At 34.6% G+C, this 26,219-nt stretch overlaps 13 protein-coding genes across 13 annotated transcripts; 5 read left to right on the top strand and 8 right to left on the bottom strand.

The window, feature by feature from the left end:
* Positions 1-127: 127 nt before the first annotated feature.
* On the top strand, positions 128-1,006 carry POF1 (nicotinamide-nucleotide adenylyltransferase; the record flags this gene model as incomplete). Its single annotated transcript, XM_071053219.1, has 1 exon — positions 128-1,006. The coding sequence occupies one exon, from the start codon at positions 128-130 to the stop codon at positions 1,004-1,006; it is 879 nt and encodes a 292-aa protein (XP_070910627.1).
* Positions 1,007-1,112: 106 nt separating this feature from the next.
* On the bottom strand, positions 1,113-2,405 carry SPS22 (Sps22p; the record flags this gene model as incomplete). The annotated part of the gene is made up of 1 exon (XM_071053218.1): positions 1,113-2,405. The coding sequence occupies one exon, from the start codon at positions 2,403-2,405 to the stop codon at positions 1,113-1,115; it is 1,293 nt and encodes a 430-aa protein (XP_070910626.1).
* Positions 2,406-3,272: 867 nt separating this feature from the next.
* RNJ42_03053 (uncharacterized protein) lies at positions 3,273-3,503 on the bottom strand (the record flags this gene model as incomplete). The annotated part of the gene is made up of 1 exon (XM_071053217.1): positions 3,273-3,503. The coding sequence occupies one exon, from the start codon at positions 3,501-3,503 to the stop codon at positions 3,273-3,275; it is 231 nt and encodes a 76-aa protein (XP_070910625.1).
* A 1,764-nt stretch (positions 3,504-5,267) lies between these two features.
* APA1 (bifunctional AP-4-A phosphorylase/ADP sulfurylase) lies at positions 5,268-6,224 on the top strand (the record flags this gene model as incomplete). Its single annotated transcript, XM_071053216.1, has 1 exon — positions 5,268-6,224. One exon carries the CDS (start codon positions 5,268-5,270, stop codon positions 6,222-6,224), a length of 957 nt encoding a protein of 318 aa, XP_070910624.1.
* A 572-nt stretch (positions 6,225-6,796) lies between these two features.
* On the bottom strand, positions 6,797-8,809 carry LRE1 (Lre1p; the record flags this gene model as incomplete). Its single annotated transcript, XM_071053215.1, has 1 exon — positions 6,797-8,809. One exon carries the CDS (start codon positions 8,807-8,809, stop codon positions 6,797-6,799), a length of 2,013 nt encoding a protein of 670 aa, XP_070910623.1.
* Positions 8,810-9,890: 1,081 nt separating this feature from the next.
* PBN1 (Pbn1p) lies at positions 9,891-11,141 on the top strand (the record flags this gene model as incomplete). Its single annotated transcript, XM_071053214.1, has 1 exon — positions 9,891-11,141. The coding sequence occupies one exon, from the start codon at positions 9,891-9,893 to the stop codon at positions 11,139-11,141; it is 1,251 nt and encodes a 416-aa protein (XP_070910622.1).
* A 148-nt stretch (positions 11,142-11,289) lies between these two features.
* On the bottom strand, positions 11,290-13,806 carry SPB1 (27S pre-rRNA (guanosine2922-2'-O)-methyltransferase; the record flags this gene model as incomplete). Its single annotated transcript, XM_071053213.1, has 1 exon — positions 11,290-13,806. The coding sequence occupies one exon, from the start codon at positions 13,804-13,806 to the stop codon at positions 11,290-11,292; it is 2,517 nt and encodes an 838-aa protein (XP_070910621.1).
* A 1,722-nt stretch (positions 13,807-15,528) lies between these two features.
* Positions 15,529-16,518, bottom strand: KAR4 (Kar4p; the record flags this gene model as incomplete). Its single annotated transcript, XM_071053212.1, has 1 exon — positions 15,529-16,518. One exon carries the CDS (start codon positions 16,516-16,518, stop codon positions 15,529-15,531), a length of 990 nt encoding a protein of 329 aa, XP_070910620.1.
* Positions 16,519-17,756: 1,238 nt separating this feature from the next.
* RNJ42_03047 (uncharacterized protein) lies at positions 17,757-18,563 on the bottom strand (the record flags this gene model as incomplete). The annotated part of the gene is made up of 1 exon (XM_071053211.1): positions 17,757-18,563. One exon carries the CDS (start codon positions 18,561-18,563, stop codon positions 17,757-17,759), a length of 807 nt encoding a protein of 268 aa, XP_070910619.1.
* A 1,281-nt stretch (positions 18,564-19,844) lies between these two features.
* PRD1 (metalloendopeptidase) lies at positions 19,845-22,061 on the bottom strand (the record flags this gene model as incomplete). Its single annotated transcript, XM_071053210.1, has 1 exon — positions 19,845-22,061. One exon carries the CDS (start codon positions 22,059-22,061, stop codon positions 19,845-19,847), a length of 2,217 nt encoding a protein of 738 aa, XP_070910618.1.
* A 1,264-nt stretch (positions 22,062-23,325) lies between these two features.
* MIC10 (Mic10p) lies at positions 23,326-23,589 on the top strand (the record flags this gene model as incomplete). The annotated part of the gene is made up of 1 exon (XM_071053209.1): positions 23,326-23,589. One exon carries the CDS (start codon positions 23,326-23,328, stop codon positions 23,587-23,589), a length of 264 nt encoding a protein of 87 aa, XP_070910617.1.
* Positions 23,590-24,131: 542 nt separating this feature from the next.
* ADF1 (Adf1p) lies at positions 24,132-24,506 on the bottom strand (the record flags this gene model as incomplete). Its single annotated transcript, XM_071053208.1, has 1 exon — positions 24,132-24,506. One exon carries the CDS (start codon positions 24,504-24,506, stop codon positions 24,132-24,134), a length of 375 nt encoding a protein of 124 aa, XP_070910616.1.
* Positions 24,507-24,917: 411 nt separating this feature from the next.
* Positions 24,918-25,928, top strand: KRR1 (ribosome biosynthesis protein KRR1; the record flags this gene model as incomplete). Its single annotated transcript, XM_071053207.1, has 1 exon — positions 24,918-25,928. The coding sequence occupies one exon, from the start codon at positions 24,918-24,920 to the stop codon at positions 25,926-25,928; it is 1,011 nt and encodes a 336-aa protein (XP_070910615.1).
* Positions 25,929-26,219: the final 291 nt, after the last annotated feature.

Genomic DNA, 26,219 nt, shown 5'->3' with positions numbered 1-26,219 from the left:
AGTTCAATATGGTGGATATTAAGGTAAAATTTGGTCAAAAAAAAAATAAGGTTTTTTTTTTATTCTTTAAAATGACTAAAAGCTACGCTTAATAGTGAAACATTATTTGAAAGATATAGTCAAATTAATGAAATTGCAGAATTATATCTCACTAAATAGATTGATACGTAAGCTGGTTTCAACAGAAATGCCATATACAAGTTTTGTTAACGATTTTATTCATCATAATAAGTCATTTGCTATATTTGGGGGTAGCGAAAAGTTTAAACAGAAGGATAACGATTCAGTACTGTTAGTTTTGGACTCCTCTTTTAACCCACCTCATTTAGGTCATTATACGTTGATTAAAAACTCAGTCAAATTTTATCAATCGAAAGGCATTACTGATTTACAAATATTACTATTGTTGTCTGTTAAAAATGCAGATAAAGGTGTCAAGCCAGCACCATTTTCGAAACGCATGGATATGATGCAACAATTTTCCAAATATATTAATGAACAACAATTATGTAACAAAAATAATAGTGTTATATTAGCGCTGACAAATCATGCAAAGTTTGTGGATAAAAAGAACGTTATCCAAGATTTTATTGGGCACGATAGTCGTACCAAAATTGCCTTTCTTGTTGGTTTTGATACATTGGTTAGGATATTTGATCCTAAATACTATGCTCCGATACTAGTCTCAGAAGCTTTAGAGGAATTCATGAAAACAGTTGAATTTTGCTGCTTGGCAAGAGATCATGATCAAACGACAATTGAAATACAACATAGATATGTTTCTGAGATCCTTGATGGTGAGAAGGAACCACAAATACCTAGAAGTTGGGGACAAAAAATACATTTTATTGAATTCGATGAAGGTGTCAAATCGATATCTTCATCATCTATTCGCCAAAAAGTTTTAGAGAGCAGAGATCAAAATTCAGATGATTTCCTAGAGTTTTCTTTACCTACTAACTTATATGAATATATAAAAAAGAATTCCGAAATATTTTATGAGTGAATCACAACAAATTGTAATTATTACCAGATAAGAAGATATGGAATCTGCATTAAAGTACAAGTTAGGTTCTTACAATAATAGTACTGCCAATCTTGTGACGTTCTCTTCAATATAATATTGGTGAGATAAGAAATAGTGATGTTATAAATATTATTGGTAGAAACGTAGACCATTTCATCAGGCCTTCGGAACTATAGATAGTGTTAGAGGATGAATTGAATTGTATCTTCATGTTGCTATTGTCATCGTTAACATTGTTTACATCATTATTATTATTTCCATATTTATCATGATTATCATACGTTGCCGCTGTTTCTTTCTTATTAGGGGTGAACATTGTCTTATAGTCTACTTCATTTATAGGTAACGACCCCAACATTGACTTTGCGTTTTGGCATTCAATTTTACCGCCTCTTACTACCGATTTTCCCTTCATGGGACTAATCCATTTTTGGCAGTCTAATAAAGTGGACGTGGATTTTATGAAAGCGCTCCCTTTAACCAATTTAAGTTTCTCAAATGAAATATCATCAAATCTTCCTTCGAAATGTATTGCACCACCAATTTGTTTTAGACTAGAAAAGAAATTTATCCTTCTTAGTTTGTCGTTGTTAGAGACTATCAATCCTCCTGATATATCTGTTAGATTATTTAGGTTTACATGCTCTAGATTGACGTTGTTAATTATCCCTAATGTTCCTCCAATAAACTTTAAGTTCGGTAAATTTGCTGAAATGAATTGATTTTCAATTAGCTCAAGAGATGTGTGGACATATTCCAGTGATTGTAAAGAAATGGATGAAGTATCGCGAATAGTAATATTTCTAGTTGAAACTAACGAATTTAGCTCGATCTCGATTTCTTTGGCATTTGCATGAATAGCTAATTGTTCAGAAACCTTTTGTAAGCCGTTGAATAAAAAGCTTTCCAAGAACCTGTTATTGTTTATTACCAGTGTATCCAATTGCCTAATATTATCAAAATCATTAGAGTCAATACTTGTCAGAGAGGTATCTGAGATAATTAGGTCATGATCGACCATCATTTTTGGGTTTAAGTTCATAAAATTTAATACTGGAAGGATTTTTAATTGGAAAGATCTGACATGATCTAATTTGCCGATATTCAGCGTCACCAGTGAAGTCAACTTGGACATCTTCAAGTCTCCCTGTATATATTTCAAATTCTGCATGCTAATCTCAACAACCTGTGAACAATTCTCGATAATTAAGTCGCCATCAAGATGAGTCAGTGAGTCAAGTTGTATTACTTGGGGACATGACCTGATAATAATACTTTCATGGACAATGGAAGGCAATGATTGCAAATCTACATAGTCATCAATTAATAGACCGGACACTAATGAAGTACCCAAGAAATATAACTTTGAAACTTTCATTTTGAATAGAAGTTTACTTATTTTTTTATACAGGTATGCAGATTAGTTGATGCTATTTCTAGGTAAAGTTAATAAAGATGCGACCTACGTAAATTAAAGTGACGAAAGGAAAGGCTTTTGCTGTCCTTTATTTTCAAGAGTACATCTAGCTATATACTATTAGAAAGTAGTAAAACACAAAAACTCTAATTCATTCGAGTATAATTATATTATAATATCTCATATTTGAATATGCTCTTTTGTGTCAATTCCGACTAAAATCTGTTACCCTGAGATAGAACAATGAATTTTCCGGGTAACGTAGTGGTTGGTCATTACATTTCATTTGGGGCGGAGTTTTTCCGAGGCATTAAAACTCAGTTTTTCCGGATGACAGATTATGTAAACAATACAAAACAGGTAATCTTGTAGAGTGATAAATAACTCGCTGTCAGGAATAATTAAATTAAAATAAAATATTAAATTAACTCTATCCTAAACTAATAGTACAAAAAAAATATATTAATAAATAAATTTTTTTTCTTTCCTAATAAAGATTTTAAAAAAAAAAAATTGTTTCTGAATCCATAAAAAAAGTATTATAATTATTACATATACCTGAAGAAAAAAAAAAATAAGGCAAATTCTTTTTTTTAAAAAGCAAGAATTAAACTAACCAGTTTTTGCACAGCATAAAATCAGTTGTATACTTTCCGCTTTTAATTAAAAAAAAAAAAGAATATGTTCTTCCCTTTATAATTTATAATTTTTTTTCCCTTTTGTTAGGTGTTGGTAGTTATTAAAAAATGTATATTATTGTATTATTATTATTTTATTTTTTTTTTTGAGTATTATTTTTTTTTGTTGTAGTTTTTTTGTTCTTTAAACTTAGAACAAGAAAGCAACACCAGCAGCGACAGCAGCACCGAAGACACCAGCGCTCAAAGCGTTAGAGTTAGCAGCACCAGTAGAGATCTTGGTGGTGGTGACGTTGGAGTGGTTGGAACCGTTAGAACCGTTGGTACCGTTGGTAACGTTAGAAACGTTAGAGATGGTAGAGTTTTGAGCAGAGACAACACCCAAAGCGATAGCAGCAGCGACGACGTTCTTGAATTGCATTTTTTATATTATTGTTTGTGTTTTTAGAGATATTTTTAGTATGGTTCTTTTTTTTTTAACTTCTAATTTAGAAATAAAATAATTGAAGAGAAGAGAAAATTTTTTTTTTAAAACTGGGGAGATTGTAGTTGGTATTTATACCATTTTTTTTTTTTTATTATTATTATTATTATTTATTCTTAATAACTTCTTTAGGTTATCGTTGTTGTCCATAGTACTTTTTTCTTACCTTTTCCCGAACTTTCCTAATTCGTCCATCAGTTGAAGAAAAAAAAAATTTTCATCTGAATGGGCTACAGCACTCTCTGAGCTTCCTTCAGCTACAGCTGTTTGTTAACCTAACAAAAACAAAAAAATTCTTTTTTTAAGCAGAAATTTTTTTTAAAAAAAAACTCATTCTTAATGTCTTTGGTACGCGGTTTTTACTGTAGATGTGTTTCTTTTTTTTTCACATTTAATCTAATTATGTGTTAAAAATATCAATCGGGTTTAAGCAACCACCGTACGCCACTTTTATTGTTTTTCCTTGTGAAGTGTTACACAGTAACCCACGTATGGTTTTGTCTCTTTTTTGAGAGGGAAGATCTCCTCAATGTCGGCACGCCCTGGCCATTTTAAAAAAAACATTCCTACTGCTTCTTCTAACAGCACCTCCCTTTTTTGGACAAACAATATAAAAATTTTGAAATAAAAACGCCTACGCATCTCACTTCTCATTATTACATTGCGCTACGACCACGACTACGACTGACTCCCCCTTCCATCATCTTTTTCCTTCCCCCCCCTTCCATTGTTTTATTCAGAAAAGTGGATGTACGGTGTTTATTTAGTTGGAAATTGCTTTTTATTTCCTCTTTTGGTGACATGCGTTTATACACCCTCTTCTCTCGTCTCCCACACTTTCTTCTCTTTCTTCTTTCTCTTTCCCCCGTACAGACTCTTCTAAGGTTAGCTCCTTGGCTCTTCTTCTTTTTTTCTATTACTTTTTTTCACATTAGGCCCCCCCCCACCACCTGTATAATATAGAGGGGCAGTGAATATTACGTACAGAATATAATTTTTTTCTGTGGCGGAGCGCGCATTTTAATGTTCCAGAACTTCATCATCAGCCCATCATTTTACCCCTTTAGGATAACAAGGGTTCTTTTTTTTTATCACCCACCCTCGTTGCTTTCTTATCTTATCTTTGTGAAGAGCGTAGAGCGTAGAGCGTAGAGCGAAATGTGAGCTTGAACAGGCGAGCGTGAGCCTGAGCATGGGAGCGTGTCCATAGGGTAACTTACTTATCTTTCAAGAAAAAAAAAGTGGGGGGGGGGAGCATGTGGTCTTCTTAACACTGCTTTTTGCGATGGCTGGTTTACTTTCCCCCTTTTTCGCGTTTTTTCCAATCCTCTCCCCCTTTGGGAAATGTAAGTACCCTCTTACACCGAGATTTGTACACCCGTACGATTTACCCTTATCACACGATTGAGCAAAAATGAAACACGTCAAAAACCCAACACGTCAAAAACCACCATTCGTGATATTTGATTCTCAGTGTGACTAACGTTAGTAATGATATTATTGGATACGAATATTGTGATGTGATACTCGTTAGGAAGTATATGATCGAGGTTTGTAAGAAAAAAAAAAATATGGTAGCCAATGCCCATTTGCTATACTATTAATATTTAATTCTTATATTACTACGTTCTTGCCATTGTTTTGTATTTAAGTTACTCCGATAAGTTTAAAGAAGAAGAAAGAAAAAAGCATACATACACAATGATCCCTGATAACGTTAGTCAATTGGTTGCTCAAAAGTTTGTCAGTGCCAAAGAAGGTGGCCACATCCATTTCTTGGATACCGAGTCCACCACTTTGAAGGATAAGGACTCCCAAATGGAGATGTTGGTTAGCTACACACCAAACTTGCAGAAGAAACCGGAACGCGAGGAGGCCCAGGAGAGCAAAACTGACCCTTTCGCCAGCCCAGAACCGGAATTGACCGTCCTAGAAGACTTGAACGAGGATAACCAATTCAAGCTGCTATTGAACAAGTACCCTGTCATCCCAAACCACGTACTATTGGTCACCAAGGAGTTCAAGCACCAGAACACTACGCTGACTCCTCCTGAATTATACGTCGCTTACAAGCTTCTAACTAAGATGGACGCCAGCGAAGGTAAGAGACACATGGTCTTCTATAACTCCGGCCCAAACAGTGGTTCCTCCCAGGACCACAAACACTTGCAGATGTTGGCCATTCCAGACGAATTTGTGCCATTCCAGGACCGTTTGTCTGCCGGTAAAGACCACTTCTTGCCAGACTTCAAGACTGAACCACTACAGGACGAAAAGATGCCATTCGCCCATTTCTTATTACCATTGCCACAAATCGAGGAATCTGTCGACGAAGATCTAATGGCAATGACATATTTCTCTCTTCTACAAAGAACCTTAACTTTCTTCCAAGATTGGACTAATGAAAAACCTCAGTTGGAGAGAAGTTACAACTTTTTGTTGACTAAGAAGTGGATGTGTCTAGTGCCACGTTCTAGCACCAAGGCCGAGTGTGTTGAACTTGGCTTCAATTCTGTGGGTTACGCTGGTTTAGTTCTGGTAAAGAAAGAAGATGTCTACAAGCAAATCTTAGAGAAACCAGAATTGGTTAATGACGCTTTGTTGGAATGTGGTTTCCCAAGCACTGCTGGTCAAAAACCCACTGAGTACCATTATTAGTAAAATTCCCAAGTTTCGAAAGTCAAAACGCTTTTTTGAGTACTTGTAAACCTTTTAATAATCTCTTTAAAATTAGGACTGATTAAAAGTTATGAAAAATATTATTAAAAAAATATAAAAAAATATGAATTAGATGATAAAGATTAAAACTTTGATAGACTCTAGCATTTTTAGTACTTGAACTTTAAATGCTTCTTAGCATGCTTTTCTGTTTAATTTTATTTTAGGTTATGAATACTACTGTTTAGATATCATAAGTAAAAAAAATAATGAATATTATGAATTTTTCTGTATCAATACCGTTTCGAATAATGTAATATTAATTTTATTAAACCATAATCATTTGTATTAAAAAATATTTCAAGTACAAATAAAAGTAATTAAGTTAAATATTATGCTCTAAGTAAAAATAGACTATGAGGTAAAAATAATTCACAATTTGTTTTACTATTACAAATGTTCGTACTAAAGGAAAAATTAGGGCCTGAATAACATGTAGTTACACAAGAGTATCAGATAAATGAATAAATATCATCCATAAAAATTTATCTAGTCATGTAAAAATGCGCCTGTCATTTTTTGCTGAACATGTTAATAAATTTGTCTAGTCTAGATTTATGTTTCCGGTGAACACTTGTAACTTTATCATCTTTATGATCTTTATGATTTTTATTCAAGCTAGCTGATCTGATACCAGTCTTAGGAGTGTTAAGTCTGAACTCCACAGCACTATCACTAGCATGTCTACCTTCCAAAAGGACAGAATCAGGTGTTGCTGGTCTACTTTCAATAGATCTTAAATTATCATAACGTCTGCTGGAAGTACCACTGGAACCAGTTTGGATGGGTAGGAGGGGAGAAGGGGCTCTATCTTCTAAGCCTAGGGCAGAAAATCTAGCCAGAGCTTCTCTATTTTGGGAATTTAAGGAAGATAAATCTACAGCATCACCGGGTTCACCTAATAGTATTTCACTCGAGAGTTGACGATTCTCGTTAACGAATACATTGTTATTTGTGGAGCTAGAACTAACTTGTGAAATCTTATCCCTTGAAAACGTCTCGTCAATACCTTCTATCTCCCTACCAGTAGATATTTTGTTAATAGTGTCATTATCAGTTATGTATGGTGATGAATTATACGAAAACGGGGACTTTTCTTTCATAGGGAGAGGTTCTTCGCTATCTTTGGCATCGTCTTCGACTTTACCAGTATTCCGGTTTGCTATTGGAGGTATGTCATAAATTTTTGGCTCATATGAAAATGTATTAGAAGGAACTGATCCTGCACTATTTCTTCGATATGTTTGTTGGTTATTCAATTGTTTGTAAGAAGATAATTGTCCAATTGCATTTCCACCGTAAGACCTGAACGGGCTCATTGGGAATCGAGGCGCATCTAGGCCATTGTGGTAGCTTGTTGAATTTAGGTTGCTTTTGTTGCTAGTGCTGCCACTTGAGTTATCATTAAAAGAAGCAGGTGTGGCTGGCGTTTGGGTATTTTTAGAAGGGGTTAGTGCTACTGATAATGGTGACTTTGAGTTTCCTGAAGAAGCCAAAGAGGTTGAAGATGTTTGCTCTCTTATGGATTGAGCTTGCACATTGCTGTTGCTGGAATTATTATTAGTATTAGGGATTTTTGTAGGAAGCTGTCTGGTATAATGTGAATACCTTTGCTTTTGTCTCTTAATTTTCAGAGAGTTATATTTTTTATTATTCTCACATGCACTTGGGTTATCTGTCCCTTCTTTCATATTCTTTGAGACATTATTACCGTATTCCTTCAACGGTGACGTGGGGCGAAGTGGAGACATTAATCCAGGCGGCAGGATATCTTGATTCTCCGATGCATGATCATTTTGTGACTTAGCTCTAGCTGGGAGTTTCTTAGGACTTCCCGGGTTACTAAATTCATCTCTTTCATCAATGCTATCTTCCTCTTCCTCAAGGAGTAATGCGTTTTCCGAAAAATTGTTACCAGACTTCCCATTCAACATTATTTCCAGAAAAGCTGGTGCTGATTCTGTTCTTCTGTGTGACTGGAAAGATCTTGGTTTCGTTGTGTTTAAAGCGTCATCAAGGTTAATTATAGCATCTGGTACGCCCTTGCAAGGAGAAGTAAATCTGGGTTCCTCACTAACAAAGAACCTTGGACTAGGTGTGCTCAAATTGAAATTATTAGCTGCATTTGGGGGCACACGTAGAGGTGACAACATTTCAGCATTCTCAATATTAGAATTGGTATTCTTCGGTGGTAGTACAAAAGTTAAAGAAGGTTCTTCAGTACTTCTGGACGGAAAGTTATGTGTTGTGGATGGTCTTCTATCAAAGCTATTTTTCTGAGGAGGTGTACTTAATACTGACATATCTGGAGACAACGTGGTTGAGTTGAGCCTCGGTGCTGTCGCTGGTGGTTGTTTCAAGAACTCGAAATCACCTGATATGGCAAATGATCTCTTATGTCTATGACCACGCTTCGATGGGGTAGAGAAATTACTACTGCTAGTTACGGGAGGGGTTCCATCTCCTGGAGCGTTGACCACAGGAGGCGGCGCTATGTTTATTTTCAAGTGTTGAGTATCCGTCATGATGGCATAAACTATTGTTGTTGTTTTTATATTGATTCAGGGAAGTTTGTTATTTTTGGTTTGTTTTTTGTTGTTTTTTCAAAACCAATATAATAATGTAATGGTTAAGCGAGTGACAGGTATATTTTTGATGGTTTTAATTTTTTTTTTTTTTGAATGATTTATTTTTAATATTTTTTTTTGTAATAATTACCTTTTCAAAATATAAAATTAAGATAGTATTTTGGGAAATTTAGTCACTTGTTGGTTAAATTAATAATAGATCAAAAACAGAAATGGAAATGAGAAAAAATAAAATGCAGATGCAAAGCAGTAAAAATAAATGAGCGGCTGTTATAGATAGTTTTTTTAGAGGTGTAAATCTTTCTTTGATTTTTCTTTCCCCAGAACCAGCTGAAAAAAATTTTAGGAAGACCTTTTTAATTTTAGTTACTATCTTGTATTAGTCCAATGTAAGGGAGAAACTCTTATCGAAGTTTTCTCAAAGATATTTCCCAAAGTACAATTGTTTTCAGAGAAAGGGCTTTTTTTTTTTAGAACCTTGAAAAGTTGTTGTTTGTTTGTTTTTAGCGAAAGGCAGTAATCTTATAGTGGGAGATTGGTATCCTTTTATTGTTCTAATGGACTTTGACCCTCTTATTTGGTTATGGATTATTGTCCTAAAGGCTCTTATCAGTTTTTTGGGTATTGGGCGACTTGTAGTTTAATTTATTAAAAAAAAAAAAAAAAAAGAACTGATATAGCAAAAACCCTTGGTAGGCCTCAAAGAGGATTTACAATGATGTTATAGAGTTAACGGAACGCGTTGGTCTTGTATTATCGTATATCAATTAAAAGGATTAACGCTTCTTAAATAAAATATAATTAAAATAGCTTCTTCTTCTTCTCGCTCACTCTTTTTGGCGATATTTTTTTTCTTCACGGGCCTCGGCTCAAATAGGCAAAAATTAGAAAATCCCATTAGCAAAGGTCATCTTTAATAAAAACCTATAAATACCGTTGCGTATGACTTTGCATTGAGGTTGGTTATAGCACTTATCGAGGAGCTGCAGTGAATTAGGTATATTGCTGAAGGGAAATAATGGAGGGAGTTAGACATAGGGTTACGGTATTGTTTGAGAACGAGGAGGCGCTGGAGGGGGCTCAGACCTCAGGTAAGGGTGTTTTGGTGAAACCAGATGGTGTTTCTGTGGTCCAGCAGCGGTGGATATATGCTGTAGATCAGGATCTTGGTGATGTTCGTATTACGTGGAGGGTTCCAGGTGCTGATAGGGAGCGGAGTGTGATTGATTCGTATTATGCGCCTGGGTTGAATGTTTACAACTTGGACAAAGAATACCCGCATCAGGATGTCTTTGGTTACAAGAGCATTCAGAATGATTACTATAAGATAAGACATCTTGATGAGTGGAAGGATATGCGCAGGTTCTTGCCCGCTGCAGAGGTAATCGGGCTGAAGTGGAGACCAGAAATGTGCGATTATGATATCATGCTGAAGGATAAGGTTATTCAGGTCAATGAGTACTGTCCGCTGAAAGAAGAGGTGGAGTTTTTTAAAGATGCTCAAAAGACCGAAATAGGGTTGTTCTACGTTGATTCTGCTGATATTGAGGATGTTAACCTGAGCGGACTGAGGTGTACTTGGATAGATGATGGAGACGACATAAACAAATGTGAAAAGACAACACTTTTCTATAAACCGGCTCATGTATTTCCAAAGAACTCAAATACTAGCATTGAACAGGTCTTCCCTGTAGGGTTGCATCCAAAGGTACAGATTGACTTAACTCAGCACAATGAGATCCCAAATTGTAAGTACTTTTTGTACAACACCCTCCCAGTGTCGCTGTTTTTCGATAAGTTTCAAACGCCTAACTGTCTTGTATATGGTATAAGCGATTTAGAAGCTCCTGAATATGCTAATGCGTTCATTAAGGGCTGGGGATCAGAAGTCTTGGTCGCCTTAGAAGGTGGTAAAATGAACGAAATAACTTTTCACTCCCGTTATCAAAAACCAGGTGAAATGGCTGGTAGTAATACTGTCAACTTTGAACCAAATGTTTTCTTGGCATGTGACAGTTCCGAGGAAGTGGCTAAGAATCCATTTTACGCCAAAAATTGGGGATACGAGTCAATGTTCACCAAAAATACCGTTTTCCATCACTTGAATAGCACAAACATAAGTGTGGATATACCATATCCGGATGAAAACAACCATGCTATCGTAGAGAAAGTGACATTCTCTATAGTATTACTTGCCATTTTATATCTGCTCTCGAAAATGCTAAAATTCCTGACTTACAAACAAGATAAGGGGGCTAAGAAGCAATAATCAGTATATGTTAGCAGTATGTCAATGTAAGTAAAAAAAATGCATGTACTAGAAAAGTTTACTATTATACAGAACCGTTTAGATATATATATGATGATAATAATCGATAGATAATTCGGATAGAATGTGAATATTATATTATTATGACTTATTTCTTCTTATGATGCTTCTTGGCAATACGTTTTAGTGCTCTCATTTCATTCTTCATGACACCGTCAACCATCTTATACTTACCCTTAATACCCTTAGGTCTACCAGAAAGACCCTTGTTTTTACCCTTAGCAACAACAAGCGTGACCTTTGGCTTCGTCTTTTGTTTCTTATTAACCTTACGCATCAATTTAGCAATTTCATCAGCCTTATCCTTCTCAGATTTATCACTGTTGTCGTTAATTAAACCAGCCTTCTTCTTAATTTTTTCTAAACGCTTAACAGCACGCATCTTCTTTCTGGCTCTGGCTTCAGCAACCTTCTTAATTGGACGAGCATTCAAAGCCCTCATTTTTTCCTTTAGCGCCATCACTGCTTCTTTAGTAATAGGTCTGTTTACCTTAGAATGTTGTTTTTCTTCTTCAAGAAACCATTCAGGAAGATTTTCAGTATCACGGAATGCATATCTATTGAAACCTTCATCAACAAGATCATGCTTTGATCTCTGACCCAATGCCAGTTGATGTGCTAGAGTCATGGCTTCAACAGTAGCAATATCGATATCCTTATCATACTTCTCTTTGTTGGTACGTTTCTTTTCATCTTCAGAATCGTAATCAGAGTCGTAATCAGAGTCATCGTGGTTATTTTTGACGATTTCAAAATCAGATTCTGAATCAGATTCTTCATCAGAACTGTCACTTGACTCATCCTTTCTATCCATTTCAGTGAAAGTTCTCTTCTTAATATTAGCTAATTTACCCAAATTACCAACACTTTCGGAATCGACTACTTCATCATCCTTTTGTTTGATTATTGGCTCGACATTCTCAAAAAGAGGATCATTGAACAATGCTTTAGCTTGACTACTCAACTTGTTGTCACCGCTATTTCCTTTTAGTTTGCTGATTAATTGATTGATTGCCTCGTCGTCATCTTCATCAGATAGAGAAGAGTCATCTTCAGATTCGATATAATCCTTTTCCTCCTCTTTATCGTCATCTTCCTTTGCATCAAAACCACTCCATTCATCCTCATCATCCCCACCTCTTGCCTGCTTTGCTTTGAATTTGGCATCTCTTTCAGCTTTCCTAGACTTGTAATCATTATACATTGCGTCCAACTCAGCTTCTAGATCGTCTACTTCATTTGGATCATGACGATCTCTTACAACGATATTTTCATCAATGTGCACATCGTTGTCCTGAGCAAGCTCATCTTCGGTGAATATGATTCTCCTCTTACCTCTAGCTATTTTATCTAAAATACCTGTTTTCTCGGCAGTCTTCAGGTTAAATAACGATTCCTTACCAATACTAGCAGCTTCTATACCGATATCGGTAGGTGTTAGCATATTCATTTGCATTCTCGTTAGTTCTTTTTGCTTTTCTTCATTTTTTCTTCTTTTCTCACGTTTTTGTTTTTGCTTTTGCTTGTCCTGAAGATCCCTCAATTCTTTTTCAATTTGTTCTTCTTCTGTTAGCGGCTGAACTTCTATTTCCTCTTTCTCTTCATCTTTATCTAGTCCAAGAATATCTCTTGCAGCTTTTCTCCATCTCAATATCATCTTAAAATCCTTTTTACCCAAAACCTTCAAATCTTCGATACAAAGTAAGAATTCGGGTGTAGTTTGCTTCAATTTCTTCAAAAGCTTCCAAGTTGGGTCATCAGTTGGGACAAGAAATTTATTTTGTACACCAAGCATAGTGATTGGATCTTCTGTTTCAACAAAGTCTAAAATTGGACATTCATGGTAAAGTAGATGATCACCTTCTTCATAACCTTGTCTCTTTCTAACTTTTTTCTCTGGGTTGTAGATCTTTGCTTCCATATTTTGAGGTCCATCTGGTAATTCTTCAAAGACTTCCTTAGGATCTAATAGTCTTGGATCTAGCTTTTTTGGTGCTTTGAACCCTTTACATACAACAAAAATTTCAGCAGAGACATTTCTAGATGCAGGAGGCTTTGTAGCTTCAACCTTCTCGAACAGTTGTTGAAATACCCAAATTAACTTATTGTAATCCTTAGATCTGAAAATCTTTGTAACAAAAGTACCATTAACTACTAAATTCTCGACAGCCAATTTCAGCGCTTGTAAAGTCAAATGTGATTGAGTGAAAGCATCTTGGGCCCATCCCAGACCGACGTTTGGAGCACCATCATGCAACACAGTATCAGCTTTCCAAGTTTTCATATAACCTCTCAATCTAGATCTACAATCCTCTGTCGTAATATCACTTTGGAAAGTAATGACATTAGGCATTGGTTTCATTGGTACGATATCGACACCAATAATCAAAGAATTCAATGGACATAATTTGGAAGCAACTTGACACCACGAACCTGGGGCAGCACATAAATCAATAACAACTTTCGACTTCTCTAAGAAATGACCAAACTTTTCATTGATTTGAATGATCTTAAATGAAGAACGGGCACGGTAACCTTTCTCTTTAGCAAGGTAGTAGTATCTATCTAAACGACCTTTACTATTTTTCTTCTGTGTTTTACCCATTTTTATTATAGATCCGTGTACAGACTTATGATATTTATCTATAAACCAAAAATAAAAGGTTTGTTTTATAAAGTTTAGCACACTTCTCAATACTTTCTCTTAACTAGTTACACTAGCTCATCGCAAAAGCATCTCATCGCAAGCTCATCGCAAATTTTTTTGTTTCTGAAAAAGTTTCAGTAATGTATTACGTTTAGGTCACATGCTAAATTTGACGCTAATAGCACAAAGGAATAAATAGTTTAAAACTTTCACTTATTCATCACATTATTAATTAACTGACTAAAGAGAAGGTAATAAAAAATTAGTTATACCTAGATAAATTCAAATAATTCAAGTAGAATTTAACTAATTGATAATTTTTAACTATTTTTCTGGAAATTACATCAGCTCTAGTTCTCAAAATAGTTTTGAACCAGAAAAAGACAAATATAAAAGTTTATACTGTAAATAAACTTGGATAATTCTTTAAATAACATGCCGTTACAGTTCAATTATGCTTGGTTAATAGAGCTGTAGAAATATGAATACCAGCATGAAATGTAGTGTAAAGTGGCCCAGCATGAAATGTAGTGTAAAGTGGCCTATCTTGGCTTAAATTTGATCATTAAAAATTACTATATAGGCTTTATTACTTATATTATAGAAAGAGTATTGTTTGATGCCTACGCATTTCCCAATAGAGTGCTGTTTGTATCTGTTGCTTGATATATGCGCGTACAATATTAGAAACTGCAATGTTATTAAAGATTAATGTTAATATCCTCTGTTTAGGGTACATACTCTTGTACTGAGCATATAAACTTTTCTATAATTGGTGTTTATAGAATATTCTTAACTTATGCCCCAAAAATTTATGTTTTGTCCTTAATCTCTTTCAACGTGGATCATTAGTACTTGTCCATCATTATATTTTTACCTATTGGTTACGTAAACAAAAATATCAAATGTAACATATCCAAAACAAAGATGTTTATGTCATATAGTATATCCACTTTTTAATGTAGTTATAATTCTTGCTCTAATTAACAAGTTGTAACCTTTAAAGAACTCTCAATAAACTCGGTGAAAAAATCATTCTCGTTATACATATATATATGCATAGCGATTTCCATATAAATACAACAATAAATTCAACTAGAACATTGTCCTATCTTAAGAACTTTATGTAATACTCGAAATAAATGTACTTACTTAAATACTTAGATTAATGTATCGATTAAAATTAATATATTCCTTACGTGGAATGGGGCGGGTGAACACAATAAGAAAGCAAAACCAACGAACAGTTCAACCTCAAGCTAAATTGCTACTTATTTGCTAGACCTACATACACTAATATATCACATCAAAGCTATGGCTTTAATTGCTAAAATAAACTTTGGATGCTTTAATTAACCATGTAATTATCCTTTTTAGGAAATTTACAAGAAACCCCGAGTTTTTTCAGACTTTTCTTTTTCTTTCATATATATGATATATCCACTGTGCTCGAGTCTCATCAATCCATAGTGTTCGATATATCCATTGATAGTAAATCGCAATCTCGTAATTGAGGTACGATCACGAATTATATAACAATCTATTATCCCTAGCTTTTTTTTAAAAAGGATCCTAGCTACAAAGTGTTTACAAACATAGAAGGGAACGTAAATATATGTTCTGTAGTGATGTTAACGTATGGTTTTAATTTAGTGCAATTCAATTTTCTTAAAAAGAAAACTACGAGCAAAGACTTTTATCCCCTCTAATTACTGGACTTTTAGGCCTTAAAGACTCTATTTGTTCTATATTTGGAACGTTGGTTCCAACATTCGCGATTTCTTGCTTATATTCCTCTGAGGAGAAGTTGTTAAGGAGAATATCTGGTGACATTATGACCCACCCTGGTCTTGCCCTAACAGGTGTCTCTGATCCCGTCCGAGATGGTATTATATGTAGCCTTCTATTAGAAGTAGAGAAATTCTCAACAACACGATATAAATGGTCAGGTACCGCATTATTTCGTGTATTTTTATTCTCAATTGTCATATCTGTATCAATATTACAGTGAATTAAATGCCCATCTGTCGAACGTCTCACCGTGCCCGTAATACACATCCAACAATGCCATTGCATTCGTTCAATTAAAGCCGTGTCATCTTGTTCAATCCCAGGAAAATATGGAGAGTTCTTATTGATTGGGACAAACACTAATTCTTCACTTCTTCTAAACTTCTTTTCCCATTGCCCGTTATTTAGCAGCTTTGCCAGCTCTTGAATCTTTCTAGCGCTACCCCATACAAATAAGAAACCTGGCTTCGAGATTAATTTATCAAGTGGAAGTTTAGTCAAAAGTGGATACAAGAACTGGTTTTCTGTCAAACAACCAAGCATAACAACATCAAAAACCAAAGAGCCATTATTTATCCATTCATTCAGTGTGGGAACCATGCGGTCAATATCAACTCTACATCCTAAGGGCTTCGTAGCATATTGTTTAATCCTTTCTTCTTTCAGCTTAAACAATTTCTGGAGTTTTGGATAACCTTCAACTGAAAGCTCCACATTACTAACGTACTTTTGAGGTGTTTCACCAGTCTGGATATAATTATTATTATAATCGTTTGATTGAAATTCCTTCACTGACTTGAATTCTAATTGGTTTAAAATATGCTCTTTCAAGGAATTATTCCCCACTTTATCATTACTATACAGATCGTCTTCAATCATCTATATATCTATATTATTATCGAGGAAGGTAACAAGTATATGTCTAGTTAACAAGTATATTTTCTATAGGATGTTATATGTCTTAATAGATTTGATATAGGACATACAATCCCTAAATAGAATCGAAAACAAACACTGTGACTTTCAATACTGCATTATATACTTATATATGCATATATGGTAGTTTTAACCCAAAACATCTAGTTCCCGCCGAAAGTATGCATCGGGGTTACCCTCCTACTAGTAGTGTTTAAAAATGAAACCTCAATATGCCAATTAGGAACTAAAACTATTTGCTTAATCATTATTAATTCTTCCAATTGCATAGCGTTTTATTTTCAGCATTAGAAATTGTTGTTTGTATTAAATACTTCCTCTATATAATTTTTCTTTTTATTTTGTTTTTTTAAGTATATTTTTATTTTAACTATATAAATTTATTTTCATAAAAAGTTAAATTTCCCAATTGTGTTAGAACTAAATCATCCAACGGAGTGGTAAAAAACCTCCTTCGGTAGGTATTGCAGTTCATAAATACAATCAGCAAAAATACCTAAGATATCTGAATTTGAAAATTTCATATCCAGTGTTCTCTTTGATGCGAGTATATTTGAGAGAGTGAAGTAAGTGTCTTCCCTTTTGTACTGATTTAAAAAATTGCTTTCTTTTATTTTATAATTATCTACACTTTTGGAAGAAAGCAACTCTGTACTATCAATGAGTAACAAACGCTAAGGTGTTTGGTAGCAAGTATAGCCAATAAGCTAGTAGTTTTAGCATGAAAGCTTACCTAAACCCATGTCTTAGTACTAAATAAGTCTCTATGTTTTTGTTAAATTCGGACAATTATCCGTATAGGAAATAATGACGCATCATTCCATTATTTTCCTTTTCCTTGTTTTTTCAAAAAAAATTTACCAACAAATAAAAAACCATGAATAATAATTTAGAGACTAAAAGAAAAAAGCAGTTTACACTTTTCCTGGGAATCTAGTGTGTAAACAAATTTTCTGAATGTATTATTTTTTTTTTTTTGGAATATTTTCGAATTGGAATCAGGTCAGTCATAAAACAAAACTTAAAACCAATTTTTCTCTGCTTCAATTAATTTAGGTACAAGACAACACTAATGTGTTTGCTAATACTTCTAGTCAGGAACCTAAACTTAATTGAAGACATCTTAGGCTTTCTTGCAGAAGCTAAGAGAGTTTTTTCATTCATTAGCGGTTACGGTGCAGCTATTCTATAAAGTTTCTTCCTGCTTCCAACTCTTCGATGACACTTTCAATAAGTTCATCGTCATCATCATCCTCCATTAGTTCAACAGCACTGTACTTGATCATATCCCAACGCCTCCAGAATTCTATAGAATCATACATATCTGGGGAGTCGTAATTTAGCTCTAAGTCGTTCTTCGCATTAGTTAGCCTATACTTTAGAGATTGCAAGTTCTTAATGTTCACATCATCAGTACATGTTGTTACTTCTGAATTATAACCTTCATCATCTACTTCTTCACCTTCGTCCTCAGAACAGGAGGATTCATCAGATGTAGTTTCAAATGAAGTATCTCTACAATCCAAGCCTGTATTATTTTTCTTTCCTTGATAGTAGTAAGTCATTGTTTCTGCATTTGACGAGGAGTCCACATATCTAGCCCAAACTTCATCAATCGATTGAACAATATAATCAAAGCATCTTTCCCTAGCAATGAAATCAGATCTAGGTAGATCTGAGGCCACAGAAGGCGCAATAGATGCTGGACTTTGAGGTAAATCCTGAATAGAAGTACCGTCATTGTCCAAACGTTTCTTGTATGGGTCTGGAGTAGGACATGGGGTTATAGATATGTTTGTGTTTGTATTGTAGTTGAAAACCTCTACAGACCTTGGAGTACTGACAGATTTGCGTTTCTTCAATAAACCAACACTGTAGTGGTAATCCTCTACGTCATCATCACTTTCCTGATCTAAAAATCTGACGACGCTTTGTGATCTCTTACCTAGAGTAAACTCTGGTGTAAACCTTTCGTTATTGAATGCCATTTTTTTAATTCTTTTATGTTTAATTCTATATTTTTTAATCTTCAATAATCAAAGAATAACTTAAGAAAAATAAAGCCGACAAAAGAAAAACAAACAAAAACAGAAAAAAAATAAAATTTCAGATAAAAGATTAAGTGGAATCTAATATTGATTAATTAGGGTGTTATAGGGAAAAGTAAGTCTTAGCTAACTTTCACTTTTTAGTACCTTGTTGTTCTTTTTTATTATTATTAATATGTCTATTCCGATAAATGAGTTAACAATAAAGGAATCAATTCAACAACTAACAATTAAAAAAGATAAGCAAAATAAACAAATTAAAAGAGAAACAAATAGACGTTAAACCTGGAGTCTTTTTAAAATCTAGTCACCTAAATTAGAAAAAAAGTTACCCTGTAGAAATATTATTTGATCTTCGTTAAAAAAGATAATACGAAGAGGCAGCTGTGGAGAAAAAAAATTTCTTCGATTCTCCTAAGAGGAATAAAAAAAATATAAAAAGGAAAATGTAACTAAAAACGAAAAAAGTCAAGTGTAAAAAAAAAATTTTATGAAGAAAACAAAAAAATTTTCGGGGAAAAAAAAAATTGTGTTCCAACCGAGAGGCGATCAGGGAGGAAAATCCCGTTCTCTATTTATACTCGCGTCTATGACAGCCGCCTGTTTTGTTTTTCGTCGTCGATGGAAGAGGGGCAATCCGAGCTTCTGATTGGTCAGACAGAAAATGTTGGGAGGGTAACGGCTATTTGGGTCTGGGTAAAAGGGGGGCTTGGCTTAGAGAAAGGCGTACAGATGGGTTTCTTAAGAGAAAGTACATACTTTTTTCGAATAATCTCTTACCCGGATGTATGCGCTGTTGTCTAGAGGGGGTTCCAGGTGTTGAAAGAAGTATTGAGCGCTAAATATGCGGATAAAATCAGACGTATACACAGATATAAACTACATAGTTGTTTTCAGCACAGTTGTATGAACATATTGGGACTTTTTCACCTCCGAATAGCATTATTTTAGGCCATTCTAGCGGTCCCAAAGTCTCTGGAATGGTAATATTTGCCACCCTGGCTAAAACGCATAAGATGTTACCCGGATAATAAGTAAATTCTATCCATGAAAATTTTCACACTCTTAGTCATAAATGTAATGATAGACGAAACATGTGTGGGGCGACGAAAGTAAGTTTTGTCGTAAATGGTAATATTATTGTAGTAATATTGTCATCCTATTTTCAGTGCATTGACCATAGAAAATCCCAAATGAGGTCCAATTCTTAGTGGATAGATATCAGTTTAATCCTAACTCTTCCAAGAAGGCGTCCTTCGAGGGTTCTCTTCCTAGGAATTCCTTCAAATTGTCGTTTATCTCGTATAGGCCACCACGTGCAAGAACTATGTCTCTATACCGGATACCTACTGTACTGTTTAGAGGATCTGCCCTGAATTTACTGTAGTACATATCCGTTGCAAATACCTCGGCCCACATATAGCCATAGTACCCAGCACTGTAAGAATCTGACATGATGTGTCCAAAGGAGTTGTAACCCTTGGTCAAATCGTCACCGTTAGAAATCAGACAGATCTTCTCCCTTAAATCATTCCAAAGTTTCTGCAAGTCCAACTTATCCAAATCTTCCGAGCTCATCATATGGACCTTCATATCAAAAAGGCCGAAATGTAATTGCCTTAAAGCAAATAAGGCACCATTGACATGTTTAGTCTTGATCAATGAATCTAATAGCTTGTTATCAATCTTAGAGTTATCCTTATAGTTTCTAGAGAGACTAGATAGTTCGTTGGAATTCCAGGTCCAGAATTCTAACATCTGAGATGGAGCTTCAACGAAATCCCAAGGGACAGCACCTGGGCCATTAAATCTAGCAATCTTGTTTTCGGCAACCAAGTCATGAATACCATGGCCCAATTCGTGGAAGAATGTGGTAATCTCATTATGTTTCAGAAGAGAAGGTTTGTCCTTAGTGGATTTTGAAAAGTTACATACAAGAGCAGTTACAGGGTAAGATCTCGTAGAATCAGATTTGACATAGGAAGACGCTAAACCAAAGTTGGCAGCATGACCGTACTTACCATCCCTTGGATGCAAGTCAAAGTAAATCCAACCAACAAATTCTGGAGATTGAGGGTTATCCATCTTCCATACAGCCAATTGTTTAACATCTTCATGCCAAACTTTTTTGTCATCTTTAACCTCCACAAACTTTAATTTCAGGACAGTTTCATAAATATTTAACATACCTTCAATAGTAGATTCAAGAGGATAAAACTCAGCAATCTTTTCGTGATCAACATTAAAGTTTTCCTTTAGGTATTTATTGTCATAATATCTATGATCCCAAATATAGTACTGGCCATCGTACCCCATATTCAATTCATTCTCAAATTCTTGTTTCTTCAAGTTCTTTAGTATGTTCAATTCTTTTTCGGCAGGTCCCTTTAATTTCGATACCAGATCGTTTAGGAATTCAAGAACAGTTTCAGAATTCTTAGCCATCTTAATATCAAGATTATAGTTAGCATAGGTGTCATAGCCTAAAGTCAAAGCCAATTCGTTTCTTAATTTTAAAGTATCTTTAAATAATTGTTCATTTTCTGGAACTTTGTTTTGGTCTCCCATGAAAGCCTTCATTCTTGTCTCAGGGTTTTCAGCATTCTTTAAAACAGGGAAGATGTCAGGATATTTATATGTGACCTTCAATTTCTCAATTCCGAATTCATCTTTAACCTTCTCAAATTGCTCAATGACACTTTCTGGAACACCTTTTAATTCTTCGACGGTGAACAAGATAAACTCCTGCTGCTCCCCCAGATTTTTGGAAAATTTCAGAGAGTTGTCAGCAATTTTCTTCTTGATTTCTTTTACCTTGTCCAGTTTTTCTTGAGGCAGATTTAGACCAGCTCTTACAAAGTCCTTATGACACTTCTCAACAAATTTCCAGGTTTCATAATCAGAAACAGATTTCTGGTCGTCTTTTATTTGAGACCAGATGCTGTCAAATTGTTTAAACATATCTACTCTTAGACTTTGCTCTATTTCAAAATCCTGTAGGAGCATCGTGGCCTGCATAGATGAATCTCTAATAGTCTTATCTGTAGAAACATGTTGCAGGAAAGTCAATTGATTCACCAAGGTACCACTTCCATTTTCATACTCAATGTAAGGCTGAATGAAATTATCGATCGTTGGTGTTTCAATAGTGACCAACTCATCATAGAATTTTTTCGTTTCCTCAATGAACTGCTTAGTTTTATCCATAATCTCTTCCGGCTTAAAATCCCAAGAAGGTGGGAACTGAGGTGGAGTTAAAGCAGACATCCTTGAGTTAATTGCACTATCTTTGTAGTTATTTAATAAGGTTGTATTACCAAAATGAAACTGTCTCAAGCTTATAGCAATCGGTATAGCAGCAAATGCAACAAGTTTCTTGTTCCTGAATAATGTTCCACCAACCTTGTTTCCAACTGTACAAAGGGTTCTACAGAGCATATAAAGGAAATAAATAAAAAAAACTTATTTCTATCAAACTTGATATATATTAGAAAGCTTTTCGAATTTCAATATCAAAACTCATGACAACTAGTAAAAAGCAAACTAATTATTAAAATAAAAGGCATATGAAAAAGCCTTTTTTTAATTATACAAAATGTCATATTTATTTATTTTTTCTCCTGCTGAGATGAGATAATGACGCAATTTGAAGATAAATCTACAATAGCTCTACCTCTTCTACGCAATAGGAATAGTCTTCACATAAACCCTCTCTGCAAGAGATAAATCCCCTAGCACACTGAATGGGGATGGCTCTTATTTTTTATGAAAACCGTTTTGAACCGATATTTCACTCTTTTGGTTACCCTCCAGAAATCATGTGCTTAGTAAAGGCTATACGAAGTGACGGTCAAGCCTAGTGTTCGATTATATGTCTGCTATTCATTACTACAAGCTTTCTAGTTACTAGTACCTATTTCTATATGTTATCTACATCTAGGTTTAATTAGTTAATTATAATATGTAGAATATATCATATTTTTATTCATCGGAATCATAGACTACTCTCTAGTTTACTACAATACGTAGTTATAACCAATATTTATATAGCACAGTAATATGAATATAACTACTCTTATGAATGTGTACAGGAGAGCCTGGTCATTATAACACTACTATGCTCCATTTATATCACCTGACAGATCATCACTTTATACTTGACCAATCAAAGAGTGCTTTACGGAGGTCCCCACTCCATCTGTTACTACTTTTCCTGGGCCACTGAGACTAGGCAGAAGGACGAATAGGTAGTAACTGCAATGTAAGTAGTACGATGGATCCCATGTCCGCTTTACAAAAAAAATGAGAACAATGAATAAAGTTCACTCTGTACCCAGCTTATACAGTTATACAGATACTATGGTACAGTTCTAATTCTTGAGTTGGAGCTGCGTATGTAATTGGGCATTGAGGAAAGTTTGGACAACGATTCACTCACTACTAAGCCGTTTTACGATTCCATCCGGGTTGGTGAATTAATTTTTCTTGTTCTGAGAGTATTAGTATCGCTTTCGAGGAAAAAGATGTCCCTTGGGAAGGGAGAAACCGAAGTACTTCCTTAACGGTATATTTTCTATTTAAACCTTTAAATACTAAAACTTTATTTCAATCATTTGGTAAATAACACTTTATTTTTAGCAAATCCTATCAAAAGTATAAAAGGTAAAACTATTTAATATCAAAACAACGCATTCTATAAACCATGTCTGCAAAGGAGGAAAACAAGAAGAGTATCGACTACACCCCTGTTAGATCAATTTTGAACGACAAATGGGATGTTGTGCTTTCTAATATGATTGTCAAGATGGGACTTGGCTTTGGTGTAGGTGTGGTGACATCTGTGCTTTTCTTCAGACGTCGTAGCTTCCCAGTATGGCTTGGTGTAGGTTTCGGTGCTGGCAGAGGTTATTCCGAAGGTGATGCTATTTTCCGTTCCACAGCCGGTCTAAGACAAGTCAAGGTCTAGATAAAATAAAGAAGGACTATACAAACTTAATTACCTGAACAAGATAAAACACCAAAATCAAAAATAAACAGTATTTTTAACAATACATTATTGGAAGAGTATGCCAATATTCATGCAAAACTGAAATGGAATTTCACAAATAACCTGTAATTAGCCAGACAGATATCAAAAGAAATTAATAAAATTAACAACCCATGAATGATGTAAAATTTACAATTTTTTTTACAAAATGGTAATATAACGACATCATTTATCAAATTAAATTAAAAACAAAACAAAAACAAACATATGTAACTATCACAATAAAGGACAAACTTTATATTCAAAGCAATAGGATTAAGTCCTAATAAAATACACACTTCTTAAGTGTTGCTCTACCCATCTTCTTTTGTCTATTTATTTGATACTATGTAATATGCATCTATCCTCCTCTATATTCCTTATTTACCAACTTACAATAATCAATTCTTTACAATAAATCAATCTTTACAATAAGAAAGATTGGATACCATTTTTTGAGGAACAGGAATAGTTAAGGACTTCTATAGTGAGAATCCAGACATTAGTTCTAGTTGCTTCAACATATCATTATTCGTTTCCTTCTGCTCGGATTCTATTTGTTCTCGTACCTTCTTGTCTCTCTTCTCATCCTCTATTAGTTTCTCTATATTAAGCGCTTTCTTGTCTTCCTCACGCTGAGTGGGCTCTGGATCCATATGTCCTAGTTCCTGTATTACATTAAAATCATTAACGCCAGCATTTATCTTCGCCACTTGCATCTTGGTTTTTTTCCTTTGTGAAGCACTAATCTTCCCGTTCTGATGTGTAGCTTTTGCGTTCACTTTCCCCTTTGAATCAGTCTTACCTCTGCTACTAAAACTCTTCCCTGTCTTCTTGGTACTTTGTTTCTTACTCATTATATGCCAATAATATTATTCCCACAACTTTATAAACCAAACAAACAGCTTCAATAGTCGCTAGTGAGATGAATAGTGATAACTGATAATAGAAAACCTCAAAAAAAAAACAGCGATGATCACCTCTTATAAAATTTCTAAGCCATCTCATCACCATTAATATCTAATTTTTTAAATCCATTGATATTTTTATATCCTAATTACATCTCTCCTACGGGATTTTCTTAGCCTCTTCAGAACTTGACTGAAAATTTTCACCAATTCAGTTTTTGCGATGAGCTTCGCAATGAAAAAAAATTTTTTTTTAAATTATATTACTTAGTTAATTAACAGTACTATTTGTATTTTATTATCAGTTTATAGGATATATTTTGAAACTATATAAGCTAAGTGATTGTAGTATAGTGAAAGATGGTATCGACGTATAATAAAGATAAGCCATGGGACACTGAGGACATTGATAAGTGGAAGATCGATGAGTTCAGTCCTGAAGACAATAAATCTGGCCAACCTTTTGCTGAGGAGTCGAGTTTCATGACTTTATTCCCAAAATACAGAGAAGTATACTTGAAGAGTATCTGGAATGATGTGACAAGATCCCTAGACAAGCACCACATTGCTTGCACTCTGGATCTTGTTGAGGGTTCCATGACTGTTAAAACTACCAGAAAGACATATGACCCAGCTATTATCTTAAAGGCAAGAGATTTGATTAAACTGCTGGCCAGATCGGTTCCATTTCCACAGGCTGTCAAAATTCTACAGGACGACATGGCCTGTGATGTCATCAAAATCGGAAATTTTGTTGCCAACAAGGACAGATTTGTCAAGAGGAGACAAAGACTTGTTGGTCCTAACGGTAATACTCTAAAAGCTTTGGAATTATTGACGAAATGTTATATTTTAGTACAAGGTAATACTGTAAGCGCAATGGGCCCTTACAAAGGTCTGAAAGAAATCCGTCGTGTTGTTGAGGATTGTATGAAGAATGTCCACCCTATCTACCACATAAAAGAACTTATGATCAAGAGAGAATTAGCCAAGAGGCCAGAACTAGCGAATGAGGATTGGTCGAGATTCCTACCCATGTTCAAGAAGAGAAATGTAGCTCGTAAGAAGCCAAAGAAGGTTAAGACCGAAAAGAAAGTGTACACTCCATTCCCACCTGCACAATTGCCTAGAAAGGTTGATCTACAAATTGAGAGTGGTGAGTATTTCTTAAGCAAGAAGGAGAAGGAATATAGAAAACTACAGGAACAAAGAGAAAAGCAAGCTGAAAAGCAAGTCGAAAAGGAGGAAGAAAGAAAGAAGGATTACATCGCACCTAAAGAAGAGGAATATAAAAGTACAATAGACAAGTCCAAGAAGAAGAGAAAACATGGTGACGACAGTGATGATGAGCAAAAGAAAAAGAAGAAATAGATCCAATTTCAAATCAAGACGAAATACTAAACAAACACAAATACGAAAAATAAATAAAATACAATTTGTCCTATATTCGACGATATGAGACGAATAACGTTATGGATCACAAAGTAGAAACGTTATAGCGAAAATAGCATTAAAGTTGAAGTATAAAACATATCATGATACGCTTTTCAACTATGTTTATTGTAAAAAAAAGGATCTGTTATTTTATTTCTCCTTCCCGTGCCTATCATTTGTCTTTATCCATAAAAAATATTGTATAGTATTTGATTAGCATTTATACCT

The sequence above is a fragment of the Nakaseomyces bracarensis genome, assembly GCF_045282275.1.
Source record: "Nakaseomyces bracarensis strain CBM3 chromosome Unknown Scaff11_0, whole genome shotgun sequence".
Classification (NCBI taxonomy): Eukaryota; Fungi; Ascomycota; class Saccharomycetes; order Saccharomycetales; family Saccharomycetaceae; genus Nakaseomyces; species Nakaseomyces bracarensis.
The sequence above is the reverse complement of the archived record's forward strand: the minus strand, read 5'-3'. Positions and strand labels throughout refer to the sequence as shown.